The sequence below is a fragment of the Triturus cristatus genome, chromosome 12, assembly GCF_964204655.1.
Source record: "Triturus cristatus chromosome 12, aTriCri1.1, whole genome shotgun sequence".
Taxonomy (NCBI): Eukaryota; Metazoa; Chordata; class Amphibia; order Caudata; family Salamandridae; genus Triturus; species Triturus cristatus.
This window is the reverse complement of record NC_140595.1, coordinates 178,955,419-178,969,714: the sequence shown is the minus strand read 5'-3', so window position 1 is coordinate 178,969,714 and position 14,296 is coordinate 178,955,419. Positions and strand designations below refer to the sequence as shown.

The following is a 14,296-nucleotide window of genomic DNA, read 5'->3' as shown; positions in this document are numbered from 1 at the left end:
TCACCCTTTTCGGGTTCCTTGCTCTCCTTGGCGTTGCGGTGTATCGCGGGTGCGGTCTCTTTGCATTGGTCTTGGCGCAGCTTGCGTTGCGTCCAGGTTTGTCCTTCTCCATGTGCGCTACGTCGCTCGACCAGTCTGGCCTGCTGTCTGCGGCGTGATGTTGTAGCGTTTCGGCACTTCTGTCCGGTGATTCGGCCTGGTCCTCTATCTGATGTTCCAGAGGGACTGGTTATCTTTGGCTTGCTGTGTTCTGGTTGTGAAGGTCTGGGCCCGTCCTACGTCTCTTCTCCTTTTCTTCTGCCTGGTCCCATTTCTTTTGTGGGTCAGTGTGTGTTTCGGAACCGGTCCCTCCCTTGGGGTATGTCCTGGTCCTCCCTGACCTCTGTCTTCGGCTTGTGCCTGGCTTGGTCTGGTGCGTTGCTTCGTGGTGTTGCCTGCTGCTGCCTGCACATGCCTGCGCCTGCCTGCTTGTTCTTGTCCACCATCATGGCCCTTAATGTGTTCCCTTGTGCCCCTGCCTCTGGTTCCGCTGGGGCTTTGTGCATCTGTGCTTTCTTCTTACGCCTGCGCTGTTGGCGATAAGACCGTTCCTGCCTTGCCCGCTGTTTGCGGCCGTGGGGTATTCGACTGTTTCCCATCACTGTGTTTCTTACGGTGGGCCCTGCCTCCGGTTCTGCCCATTCTCCCTGGGGTTTGAGGTGCTTCTTTTGTTCCTTGAGGCCCTTCGGGCACCGTCTGCCCCTGCGGGGTGTTGGGCGGCTCTCCCTTAATTTGGCGTGGGGTCTGCTGTCCTTCCCTTCTTGTTCCTGTGACATGTCCCCTGCTGGTGCCCTATGTCTCTCCTGCTGGGGAGGATTTCTCGCAGGCCCTCCTCCCTTCCTTGGTATGGCTAGGGTATCTATTCGACGTTAAGGAATCTGCAGCTAGTAGCCTCTATCGGATGTACAAGTTACTTACCTCCGGTAACGATGTACCAGGTAGAGACGATTCTAGCCACAGATTCCTTCACGACCCGCCCTTCCTCCCTGTTCTGCGAGGACCCTCTGCTTGGGTTTCTGCACTCGCCTCCCCCTGGGTGTCTTGTCTTCTGCGGGTGTCCTCTACTCTTCCTTCCGGTCAGGCTGTCCGGTTCTGCTTTATGGTTCCATTCCCCCCCCCCTTTTTTTTTTTGATACAGGGATGGTTGGTTGCTGCGCGCCTTTGCTTCCCTCCAGCTGGTTTCTCTCCAGTGTAGGGGTCTCCTTTTGCTCTTTTTCCCTCTATTTGTTTGGAGTTTTTTTATCCCCTTGCGGTCTATTGTGTTGGGGATTCTTTACCTGTCCTTTGACCTCCTTTCAGGGGGCCTAGCCCTCTTTAACTGTGGTCTGGGGATGGTTTGCTGTTGCTCCTCTGTTCTGGGCTTGTGGCCCTTCACATTGTGGTTGCATTCTCTCTCTCTCTCGTTCTCTCTCTCTCTCGTTCTCTCTCTCTCTCGTTCTCTCTCTCTCTCGTTCTCTCTCTCTCTCGTTCTGTTATGGCGCTTTCATATACTTGTGCCTCCAAGATGGCTATTGCCTTGGCTTGCTCGGTTGTTCCTCAAAGTGATGCTCTGTTCATTCCCTGCTACGGCTATGCTGCTCTAGCTTTCTGGTACCTTGGTGCCAACTGGTGCTGTTCCTTACCCCTTGTTTTTTCTGTTTCGTTTCTCTGTTATTTCGCACACTGTTCCCATGCTCTCCTCAGTTTTGTTGTGATAGCTCCGCGTTGTGGCACGTAAATGTTCTCCAAAGCAAACTGACTTCAGCACGCCGGGGTGGGGCTTATGTGACCTCGCTGACGTCACACCCGGGAGGACGGCGGGGTGGAGTCGCGTGGTGCCGCCCCCTGGCACGCAGAAGGCTGAGACAAGAACGTTTTCCGGGTCCAGTCTCACGCCTGGGGATAATTCTACGTTAAGGAATCTGCGGCTAGAATCGTCTCTACCAGATACATCGTTACCGGAGGTAAGTAACTTGTACATCACTAACTAATGTCTCTTACACAAGTAGTAACTTGTGCTCCAGTTCCTCACATGGAAAGTAGCTTTCCTTGTGGCCTTCACATCTCTCAGAAGAGTGAGTGAACTCCAGGCATTAACCATACAAAAAACATTTTTACAAATAAATCACAGTGGTTCTTAGGACTAACCCTGAATTCGTACCTAAAATAATTTCGCCTTTTCACCTTAACCAGTCTGTTGAGCTTCCAGTCTTTTATCCTCAACCAGACTCCCTGCCAGAACGGGCTCTTCATACGCTGGACTTCAAAAGAGCTATTCTTTACTACATTGAAAGGACAAAAATTTTCAGTCAAAACTAAACAACATTTTGTAGCTTTCTCACCACCACTTAAGGGCACACCTATATTAAAAGCTGGAATTGCCAGGTGGATAGTTAAGTGCATCCAGATATGCTACCCAAAAGCAAAGTGTACATTATCCATTACCCCTAGAGCGCATTCCACACGCAAACTAGGAGCATCCATGGCATTCTTAGGAAATATCCCCATGGAGGATATTTGCAAAGCCGCAACATGGTCTGCACCGCACACTTTCACAAAACACTACTGTGTAGATGTGCAGGCAAAACAGGCTAGTGTGGGCAAGGCTGTACTAAGAACACTTTTCCAAATTACTGAAGCACATACAGGTAGCCATCGCTAACGGGGTCACTGCTGTATAGTCTATGCAAAAGTATGCGATCTACAGCTCATATGCCTCGAACGGAAAATGCTACTTACCAGTATGCAACTTTTCTTGGCATGTAGAGCTGTAGATCCACATACGCCCACCCGCCTCCCCGGACACCTATGTGTTGCAGTACTATTTTACTTCCATACATTACACATGGACATATTTTCTATTTCTAACTAACTCCATCATCACCCTTTATGGAGAAAACAATCTGGAGATGGAGTCGATGCCCCTGCGCACTACTAACCAAAGGAGCAGTCACCTATCTCGTGACTACAAAGACTTCTACAATAGCAAAGTGCAAACATCCGAGCCCAACACCAGATGACGATCTATGCAAAAGTATGCGGATCTACAGCTCTACATGCCAAGAAAAGATGCATACTGGTAAGTAGCATTTTCCTTCCCAGTAGTACAATTGTTTTCAACAATTTTAAGTCCTACTACTCATTCTGTGCCCTCCTTGGGATTGCTAAAAATTAAATCTGCTATCTTTTTGCAAATGATTAATGAAGTGAGGCAGAGAGATTACATAATAGTTTTTAACCAGAAGGGCATAATTTTCTCATGTTGAAGATTCAACAGAGCATCTAAACACTTGATTTGTAATATGGTACCCCACATACCTCAATTCAAGAGATAAATATTATCAAATGCATACCATGAGGGTTAACTAACTGGAATTCATATTTACTGTTTTAATTCTTCTCTTTGTAGGGCACGCTTCGTGTGTTGCTGGTCTTGTTGCATGACTTTCCAGAATTTCTATGCGATTACCATTATGGCTTCTGCGATGTGATCCCTCCAAACTGCATCCAGCTGAGGAACTTAATACTGAGTGCCTTTCCACGCAATATGAGGCTCCCAGATCCTTTCACACCTAACCTAAAGGTAATTCGTGCTTGTATTTTAATTTTGTCAGACGTTGTACATCAGACTACTGGATCCCTTTAGTCCCAACCACTGATTACCTCTCTGCTTTATTCACACATTCTACATGTAAAAATCTTTGATGTAGGTCTGAAGGCTGGATCTTTGGCTGGTTCTTGGATAGAATTGAATTTGGATGAAATCCTAATAGGACAATTAGTAAGGGGTAACCATGCTTTTGGCATGGATACCGCTCACGTTTTGCCTCATTCTGATGAATCTTTGAGTGTGCACAGGTTTCCTGCTAACAAGGTTCCCATTGTAAGAAAGTGCCCTCTTTTTGCATGGTTGCCCCCCAATGTTTTGCTAAACTGCTGATGTGCTTTGACTGAGTGTGCCCCGGGTTCCTGCCAAACATGTACACAGGGCCTATGTTCTTTACCTAAACTGCATTGAGAACAAAACCCAATTGGCATCTCTGGCCACATGTCAGCCCCTGGTAAATGGTACCACAGGTACAAAGGGTATATATATATATATATATGTGTATGTGTATGTATGTGTATGTATATATATATGTATATATATATATGTATATATATATATGTATATGTGTTTTGGTGCAGAACAAAGTGAAGTCGACATGGCATGCCTACAACACACTGCCCTGGCATAGGTCAGCCTCCCCTCTAGCTGGCTGCACTATACCAGTGGTGAGGGTACAGGTGCATGTGCCCTGTACCCCTGCAGTGTCTAAGTCCACTCTTAGAAATTGTGCAGTGCTGCCATTAAGAGTATATGGTACTGGAAGTTTGTCATTAAGAATTCCATAGCACCATAATGGCTTTACTGAAAACAGGGTAGTTTGGTATCAAACTTCTCAGCACATTAAACCCACACTGATGCCATTGTGGCCTTTAATGAAAAATGCACACAAGGCAACTTAGAGGTGCCCCTTGAATAACAACTTACCACTAGTGCCCAGGCCGAGTGGCTGCTTTCAGCGATCCTATCCGAGATCCGGTGATCCCAGAGCTGCCTCGAGCCGAATCCTGCAGCCCCAAACCAGAAGGTCTCTTCCCCCCCGCTCCGCCCCAACTGCAATGGGGCAGGTTAGAAGATCCAACACAAAAAAGGCACCCCCTGCACCCGACACCCCAGGCCCTTGGGTGGCCCAATTGATAGTGCCTAACCAACCCCCAACATCCCAACTTGCATCTCCAAGTGGTGGTGGCAACCAGAAGAAGTTAGTCCCGGAGCCTGCATTGTGTTTGCAAACTGGAGACTCTCCATTGAAAGATACAGGGCACCCGATGCCGAAACAGCACTCTGCACCCTGCGGCCCTAGTGCTGCTGAGGGTGCATCTTTTGTGCTGGCCTAACCCCCCATTTGCCCTGAGCTTAAGTCCAGGAGCTTTGCTCACACAATCCAGTGGCCTGCTTGTCAGCAGCCCCCAACCGGAGGGCACCGATCCTCCATGGGATAACATTGGCTTCAGCACTCTGCACCCGGCCACCCTAGTGCCGCTGGGGGTGTAACAAGAGTGCATCCTTGACCCTGGGGGACTCCTGAGTCTAACCCCAGAAAACCAGATCCCACAACAAAGTACTTACCTTTGAACCAATAACACTATGATCTGAAAGAGACAATTAGTTATAGATTCCTTACCTTAGAATTACCCCCAGGCTTTGGAGAATTGTTTCGTCGGCAGTACCCCTGCATGTCGAAAGGTGGCGTCAGTCGGCTCACCGTCCGTCGTTGGCGTTGTGGTCACCGGGATGGCGTCGCGGCAACTACTTAGACGCCGCCTTCACGCGCTGACGTCAGTTTTCTTTTTCCGTGCCAGCCAGCGCAGATCCGGAGAGAGCGGTACCTCCAGTCACTTTTTGCCGACGTAGTTTTTGAATCTTTGACTCCTGGTGCACTTCAGGGATGCCTTGTTTTAAGGCTTGCGGTTCCTGCCAATGGTTGATGTCGGTGACAGATCCGCACCACGTGTGCCTGTTCTGTTTGGAACCAGACCACGACTCCCAAGTAGTGTACAGACTGCTGGACCATGAATCCAACATCTTTGCGGAAGCGATCCCGAAAGCTTCTTGAGGCCCGGTCGCGGAGCCACCACCATCACCAATCTTCTTCCAAGTCTTCGCACTCCGGTAAGTCGAAGCACAAGAAGTCAAAGCATCGTCGCTCTTGGATTTCTCCCCGTCCGTCGGCCTACCCGACGAGGGATGCGGGTGGGGCCTCTCCCGCGGCTCCCAGTGCGGAGCTTGCTGGGATGACTCCTGGTTTCCCTCCCTTCCCGGGACCCAGTGCGACCCCTGCCCAGCTTCAGCATTTCTACGAAGCGATGCATGCCACTTATAGGCAGCCCGACTCAGCCTACACGCCTTTGGGCCCCGTGGATTTGGCTGGGGCCCTGGGTTTACGACGCCAGCGGCTTTGGCATTGAGGGGACCCCTTGGATCCAGGCCTGGATCCGGATCGGCGCCGGTCGACCGGACTACACCTCCACTGGCACCACTTCCGCAGCCAACGGCAGTTGTCCCCAGCCTGCGTCACACCTGGCCTCCACCCTAATGTGGACACTGAGCCGGACCGGTGTCAACAGACGCCGGATCCGACGCCGATGGGTACTTTTGTGCCCCTGTTCTTCCCTGGTCCTTTCAGCCCCGATTGGCCACCAGAGGAGGGTGAGGAGGACTGGGAGGGGGTCTGGAGACCCTCTGACTGACCAGTTGGGTTACGGACTGGAGAGAGGAACTGGGGGAAGCCAGTGGTATGGATACCTCAGTAGACCTTGGCATGTTGTCTCCTCCAACTGTGACTACGGAGGAGGGAGCGTCTTATGCATTGGTGTTGCGTAGGGCAGCCGAGGATCTCAACCTCTAGCTTCCTACGGTGGCGGTCAGGACCTCTTGACAGACTGACCGCACTTTCCTCTCCCAACACCCCACCCCTGATAGCTTGGTGGTCCAAGCCTCCACGTCAAAATGCGCATTCCCCAATGCACCAAAGATGGACCGTCTTCGGAAGATGTTTCCTTCCTCCAGCTTGGGACTACTGTTGGTAAACACCGCATGTCTGTTGGGCTGTTACACCCTCTCCGTGAGGGATACAATGGAGCACGTGCTGCCCCATTGCCCAGGGGAGGTCCGGGCCGTACTCTCCCACGCAGTTGCTGAGGGGAGAGACTCAGCCAAGTTTACCATTCGCTGTGGACTGGACACCGCCGACTCGCTAGGCAGGACGATTTCCACATCAGTAGCCCTTTGATCCTACGCCTGGCTGAGGTTGACTGGTTTATCTGAAAGAGACACATTAGTGATAGATTCCTTACCTTAGAATATCCCCAGGCGTCCGACTGTATCCGGAAAGTTTTGCTAGCAGTACCCCTGCCCGTCAGTAAGTGGCGTCATGCGGCTCCGCGTCCGTCGCTGGCGTCGTAAGCGCCGAGATGACGTCACGGAGACTACTTAGGCGCCACCCATGCGCGCTGACGTTAGTTCTTTCTTTTTCCGCGCCAGCAAGCGCAGATCCGGTTAGAGCACATACCGTAGTCACTTTTTGACTACCATTTTTGAGACTTTTTGTCTCCTTTTCTCCTTGGTGCACGTAGGGGTGCCTGGATTGAAGTCTTGTGGGGCCTGCTGTCGTAATGTCGGTGGCGGAGCCCCACAAGGTTTGCCTCTACTGCCTGGAGACCGACCACGACTCCCGGTACTGTCAGGCCATGGCCCGAAGGCCTTGAGAGAGTGGCGCCGGAAGCTGCTGGAGGTCCGGCACTCGTCCCAGCGCCGTTCCACATCCCGTTACCAGAAACGCTCGCAGGGCCGCAGTCGCCGCTCCTCGGGCTCCAAGTCTTCGCCCTCTGATTCGGGTAAGAGACGACACAAAAAGAAGTCGAAAAAGTGAGTTCGCTCTCCGACGTCCCCCCGTCGGTCCTCGGATGCGGACGAGGAGGACGGGTTCAGCCCATGCGACTTCTTTGGAGCCAGGAAGTCCCACGGCCTACCCGCCTTACCAGGGTCCGTCGGCGACTCCCGAACAGGTGCTAGAATTTCTTGCTATCATGGACCGCCTTTTTAGGCCTCGGGCTTCCGCCGGCGCGCCTTCGGGCCACGCGGTCCCGTGTCTGTATCCTGTTAGGCCGCCGGTGGATCCAGCTTCGGCGCCACAGGATCCTGCGCTTTTGGCTCGGGCCCCGGCGCCACTAGGTCCAGCTCTGCCGGCTCCGCTGTTCCTGCGCCACCCTCGGCGCCGCAATGGGTGCCCTTCGTCCCACCCTTGCCCAGGTTCCAGGACCATTTTGTTCCGGCCTGGGATCCGCACTGGGATGCGGTGCCAGCTCGGATGTTCCTGGCGCAGTTTCCAACGCAGTTTGTTCCTTCTCTGGCCCCAGCTCTGCCGCTGCAGTCTGTTCCCCATGTGACAGAGGTGGAGGACGACTGGGAGGGGTCCGAGGACCCTCTTGCTCGTCAGTGTGACTCCGAGCAGGACTGGGTGGAGGACGCTGGCTACCTCGACATCTCCTCTGACCTGGGGTTTGCCTCTCCCCCGCCTACCATGGAGGAGGGCACCTCCTACACGATGGTGCTCCGTCGGGCAGCTGAGGTTCTAAACCTTGATCTCCCTAGAGTGGCCCTTAAAACTTATCTCCTCACTGAGGTGCTCCAGACGGCGTCCACTTGGTCGGAGCCCCTGCTCCTATTTAACGATGCCCTCACTGACGTCTTGTTGGGCACTTGGTCGTGGCCGGCCACAGGGGCCCTGTGGATAAGAATGTCACCAGACGTCACCGCTCGGCGCCTGGTGACTCCGCTTTTCTGACCACTCATCCTACGCCTGAGAGCCCGGTTATCCAAGCCTAGACGTCGCAGAGTGCCTTTCCCACGGCTCCGCCTGATAAGGACTCTAAGAAGCTGGAACAGTTCGGTAAGCGGTTGTTCTTTTCAACCAGCTTGGGGCTGCGGTCAGTGAACACCGCAAGCCTCTTGGGCGGCTGCTCCCACATAGTGTGGGTTGCCGTTGCACAGGTGTTGCCTCAGTGTCCTGAGGAGGCCCAAGCCGTGCTGTCTCAAGCTGTTGCTGAGGGAAAAGATGCAGCTAAGTTCGCCATTCGGTGTGGTTTGGACACCGTGGACACACTAGGTAGAGCTATTTCTACGACAGTGGCGCTTCGTCCCCACGCCTGGTTGAGATCTACCGGGTTCTCGCCAGATGTGCAAAGCTCACTCATGGACATGCCCTTTGATGGCACCCGCCTGTTTGGCGATAAGGCCGACAGTGCGCTGGAGCGTTTTAAGGACTCGCGTGATACAGCCAAGTCCTTGGGTCTTTCCACGAAAAGCCCAGCCACTCCTGGACTTAGTTCCTTTCGTGGCCACGGCAGGGGCGCCCAGGCACGTTCCTTCAGCAAGTCTGTGCAGAACCTGCCTCAGCGCGGACGCGGCTTCCACAGGGGCGGGTCTGGGAATCACCGTGGAGGTCAGTCCACCACCGCCCCCGCTGCTTCTACCTCCAAACCTTCCTAAGCCGAGCTTTGTGGAGCACCCCACGCCAGTGGGTGGCAGGATCCGCCATCACCTCCCCCACTGGCGCGCTAGCACATCAGACAAGTGGGTGTTGCAGATCATTCGCAAGGGTTACTACCTTCCCTTTCAGTCCACTCATTCAGCCATGCCACCTCGGTACCACCGCATGTCAGGGGAACACTTGGCAACCCTCCAGCAGGAAGTTACGACCCTCTTGGCCAAGGGGGCCATCGAGTGCGTTCCTGGGCTGGAAGTAGGGAATGTTTGTTATTCCCACAACTTTCTGGTCCCCAAGAAGGACAAAGGGGGTCTGCGTCCAATCTGGGACCTCCGGAACTTCGATCGCGTCGTCCGGAAGGAGAAGTTCAAAATGCTGACTCTGGCTCAGGTCTTGGCTGCCCTCGACCCAGGAGACTGGATGGTAGCGTCGAACTTGCAGGACGCATATTTTCACATTCCCGTTCTGCCGGCCCACCGGCGTTACCTGTGGTTCACGGTAGGCCCGGGGCATTTTCATTTTGCCGTGCTCCCTTTTGGACTTACCAGCGCCCCTCGGGTGTTCACGAAGGTGATGGCGGTGGTCGTAGCTCACCTGCGCAGGTCAGGGGTGTCAATCTTCCCTTACCTCGATGACTGGTTGCTGAAGGCGGGCTCTCCCCAGGCAGTCGTCAACTACCTTCAGACTACGGCCGACCTCCTGAATTTGCTGGGATTCTCCATCAATGAGCCGAAGTCCGCACCTGAGTCCCTCTCAGAAGCTCCCCTTCATCGGAGCGGTTCTGGAGTCAACGCTTGTGAGAAAGTGCTATCATTCTTGCATGGTATGCCCCCACTTTTTGCTGAATGTACTTTGACTGAGTGTGCCCTGGACTCCTGCCAATCAGGGCCTATGTTCCTTCCCTAAAATACACAAAACCCAAATTGGCAAACCCTGGCCATATGTCAGCCCCTGGTAAATGGTACCCTAGGTACCCAGGGCCTTGTGACCAGGGAAGGCCTCTAAGGGCAGCAGCGCTCATTGTGCCACCCTTAGAGGCCCTGTACACTTACACACACACACTGCCTTTTCAGGCTGAGTGTCTGGGTGCAAGACAAAACAAAGTCGACAATACACACATCCCTGTGTGCCATGCCCATCACCTACGCTATCATGGCATACATCAGCCACCCCTCTAGCTGGGTGCCTTATGCCAGTGGTGTGGGCACATGATCAGTAGCCCTGTGCCCCTACTGTACCCAGGTCCATTCCTGAGCACTGTAAGTGCAGTGCTGCCATGTAAGAGTACATGGTGCTGAGAGCTCGTCACCCACAAACTCCACAGCACCATAATGGCAACACTGAAGACTGGGAAGTTTGGTATCAAACTTCTCAGCACATTAAACCCACACTGATGCCAGTGTGGGATTTAATGTACCAAGCACCCCAGAGGGCATCTTAGAGATGCCCCCTTAAACCTAACCTACAATCCACGTCTGCTCTGAGGCTGCCTAGGCTGCCACACAGCAGACATGTTGCTGGACCCCTGGGTGGGAGTGCCCCTGCTCTCCTGGGCCTGCAACAATGCACATCCTGGGCGAGGTGCTAAATCTCCTCCCCCAGGATAGGCAGGGGGAAGCTTCAAAGGCATGCCCGCCTCTGTGAGCTTCCCCAGGCCACTGCAACCCCCCACTCTGGCGGGAAGCTTTGGCCGGAAACCCCAAATAAGGACAGGGGATGTGCCAACCCCACTCCTCAGGTGGGGGAGGCGCGGTGAAGCTCATATCCGGGCTCTCACCATCTTGAAGATGGGAAGCGCTACCCTATCAGTACTAGGCTACTGCCCCCCTCCCACAGGAGAGAGGCAGGATGGGGGGTGTACCCACCCCAGGACAGGGACCCATTGGTCCCTGCCCTTCACCTACCTGTAACGCCCCTAAATCTAGTATTCTGATGGATACATCTGCCAGTGGATTCCTCACCTTGTGAATATCCCCTGCGCCAGCATTCTACGGAACTTTTTTTCCCCAGCTCTCTACGCCGACGTGGATGACGTCATAATGCATCGGCTCCGCTCGCGAATCCGTATGACGTCACCGGAGCCATAAGAGAGCCACGTCGGCGTGATGACGTCCGTTCCCTTTTTTCCGCGCCGTCGACGCGCATCGGTTTTTCCAGTACTCTCCTGCTACTTTGTAGTTGTTAGGTGTTACTGTTGGTGAAAATCTGTTATGTCTTCAACGAAGAAGTCGGGTTTTAAGCCCTGTAGGGAATGTGGGGGCCACATGCCTATGACGGACCCCCATGATGACTGTTTGTGGTGCCTTTCATCCAACCACGACGTCGAAGATTGTTCAAGCTGCAGGAGGATGAATCCGAAGGCGTTAAAGGAGAGGAAGGCGAAGCTTTTTATGGCTAAGGTCGGGAAGGTGAAGAGAGGAAGAAAGAAGGAGAGGTCGAGGCCGGAGTCGTCGACTTCGAGATCATCGAAGTCGAAAAAACATCACAAAAAAAGGAAGCATTCCTCTCGCCGCCGGTCTTCAAAGAACAGGAGGTCGACTTCGCCTCGACGACGCCGAAGTAAGGATTTGTCTCCTCCTTCTCCTTCGAAGTCTCCGGAAGGATCTCCTTCTCCGAAGCGGGCTCCAGCGCGGTCTCCGGAGCAGTCCCCGGTGCAGTCACCGGCGTCGTCTCCGGCTACAGTGGAGTTGCCTGTTTCGGATGGTGAGCGGGAACAAAGGGGGGAGCCTTCTCCAGGACCTGAGGATCTTACGGCTCCGGTAGAGGACACTGCGGCGCCGTTGCCAGGTACTCTGCAGAAGGATACAGGTTCGGTTCCTTATCTGCAGTTCCCGGCTCCAGGTACTGATTCTTCGCATTTTTTAAATGCCATGTATGGAATCTTCAATCGGGCTGCCTTCCCATCCGGTGCACCGACTGGTCCCGTGGGTTCTATGGCGTATACTTTAGGGGTGCCGCAGCATTACGCTCAGGCCCAGTTTATGCCCTTTCTGCCGATGGCGCCTTCGTGGCAGTTTCCGGCGCCGTCTGGGGATCCATCACGACTTCGGCTAGATAGTCCTGCTTCGGAGCCTTCCTCGACGCCGTTGCCGACTCCCTTGGCGCCGCGTCCGGCGCCGCCGACTCCATCTCCTCTAGTTCCACCGACGCCGCGTACGACGTAGACGACGCCGGCTCCACAGATTCGTTCAAGGAGGGAGGCCCAAAGGGTCTTGGATGAAGAAAGGTATAGAGTGGAGGTAGAGGAAGGTGAAGTGGACACGTCCTCAGATGAGTTTGAGGGGATTCAAGAGGCTAGTGGCCTGGATACGACCCCTGAGTGGGAGCATACTTCGTCTAGATCCTCTCTACCACAGGAGTTGGCTCCTTACCATGTGGTAATAAAAAAGGCCGCAGAGCTGTTGGATTTACAGTTACCTTCTGCGGAGTTTAAATCTAACCTGCTGACAGAGGTGTTGCATTCACCTACTTCAACATCTGAGCTTTTACTGCCTTTTAATGAGGCTATTTTGGAACCTGTTTTGGCGGTATGGCGGAGACCTCTTGATTCTCCAGCGGTTTCCAGGCAGGTGGTGAGAAGATACAGGGTGGCGCCTGGGGATCCGGATTTTCTTTCTACGCACCTGTCTCCAGAGAGCCTGGTTGTGCAGGCGTCCTGCTCTAAGCATGCTTCGGGAGCGTTCCCTCAGTCTCCTGCGGACAGGGAGTCCAAAAAGGCTGACCAGGCGGCTAAGAAAACTTCTTCTTCAGGAACTATGGCACTTAAGTCTACCAACGCCACGTGCTTGCTGGGTCGTTATGTGCATGCCTTAATGGACTCAATGAAGTCTTTAGCCCCTAAGCTACCTGAGGGTGATAAGGCGTCCTTCATGGAGGTGGTCGCAGATGTGAGAAGTTGGCCTGATATATGATGTCACTAGTTCTAGTGTACACCTTGTATCAGTCCAAACAACCCTTATGGTGATTGGTTGTAAAGTCAACCTTGTAGACCAGCTATCCTTGTGGTAGCATGGACAAGAGCAGTCTTAGGCTAAACTCTGTATGGCATGTGAAGCCAGCTGTTATACCATTTGCAACCCCTTGAATATCAAATGAAAGGACACAACAACAGATATATTATAAAAATAAAATGTATTTATTCTAGTCAAAATACCCTCAGCACTCTTTGAGATTCGAGGTAAGTACAACAGTCTTATTTAAGCATACATAAGTCACACAGGTAAGTAATACAGTTAGGCCCTAGGGGCCACGCAAACCATATACTAAGTAAGTGGTATAAGGACCACTGTCACGAACACAAGTTAGGCCTAGGGAATCGCTGGGGCTACACTATCCTATCAGTTGCTAGGCAGTGGGAGGCCCACGGGATTCAGGTGCAGAGTAGAAACACTCACGCGTAATGCGTTAAAGTCGATAGAAATAGTAGTATTTAGAAATTAAGAGTTTTAGGACACTTCGGAAGGAACTAGGAGTTAGAGACTTGGAAACTAGACACTAGGATAGTCAATACCCTTGTGAGCACCGGAGTGCTCAAGTTACCTAGCCCACGGGCTGCGGGTGCATAGGTGTGAACTTGCGTCGTGTTTCGTCGTCGACTCCTATGGATGCCTGAAGGAAAGATGCTGACAGGAAGTCAGTGAAGAGTGTCCGGTGGATTCCAAGGATGGAATCAAGAAGGAGGATACCTGCAAGCAGAGGGGACAGAGTCTAGGTCACCAGCCAGGAGCCCGGAAGGAACCAGGCGATGTCGTGAAGATGCAGGTGAAGAGGTGAAGCTTGTCGCAGCAGCCACGGGTACCAGGAGGCGTCGAGGACGACCAGAACCAGGAGGCGAGCTGTCCCACGAGGGCTCTTGCTGTCGGCGGCGTCGAAGTCGAGTTGGGACACAACAAGCCTTGGCAAGCGCAACCCACGCTGAATGAAGGATTCGCTTCTGTTGCACACCAGGAAGGCCTGAGGTGCTTCTCTTTCACAGGGAAGCAAGGGCCAGTCTGGAGGAGCCAAACCAGCGGTGGAAAGTCAAAGGTTCGTCGTCGCAGAGGTCACTAGCCAACGGGCAAGCAACCGGACAGACGCGTCGAGCAGGAAAATGCAGAAGGGCCCCACGCAGAACTCGTGGAGGGCTGATCTTCGGTGCAGATGGTGCTCGTGGTTGGGGCTTCTCAATCCCCTGAGCACAACTT

The 14,296-nt window shown here is 53.3% G+C and overlaps 1 protein-coding gene across 10 annotated transcripts in view; it reads left to right on the top strand.

Moving 5' to 3' along the window:
* CNOT1 (CCR4-NOT transcription complex subunit 1) overlaps nt 1-14,296 on the top strand; it is a 1,579,387-nt gene that overhangs the window by 1,406,283 nt on the left and 158,808 nt on the right. For all 10 annotated transcript variants that reach the window (XM_085638198.1, XM_085638193.1, XM_085638201.1 and 7 more), the window contains one exon: nt 3,428-3,601. In XM_085638198.1, the coding sequence (XP_085494324.1) occupies nt 3,428-3,601 (174 nt within the window). The remainder of the gene's footprint in view (nt 1-3,427; nt 3,602-14,296) is intronic.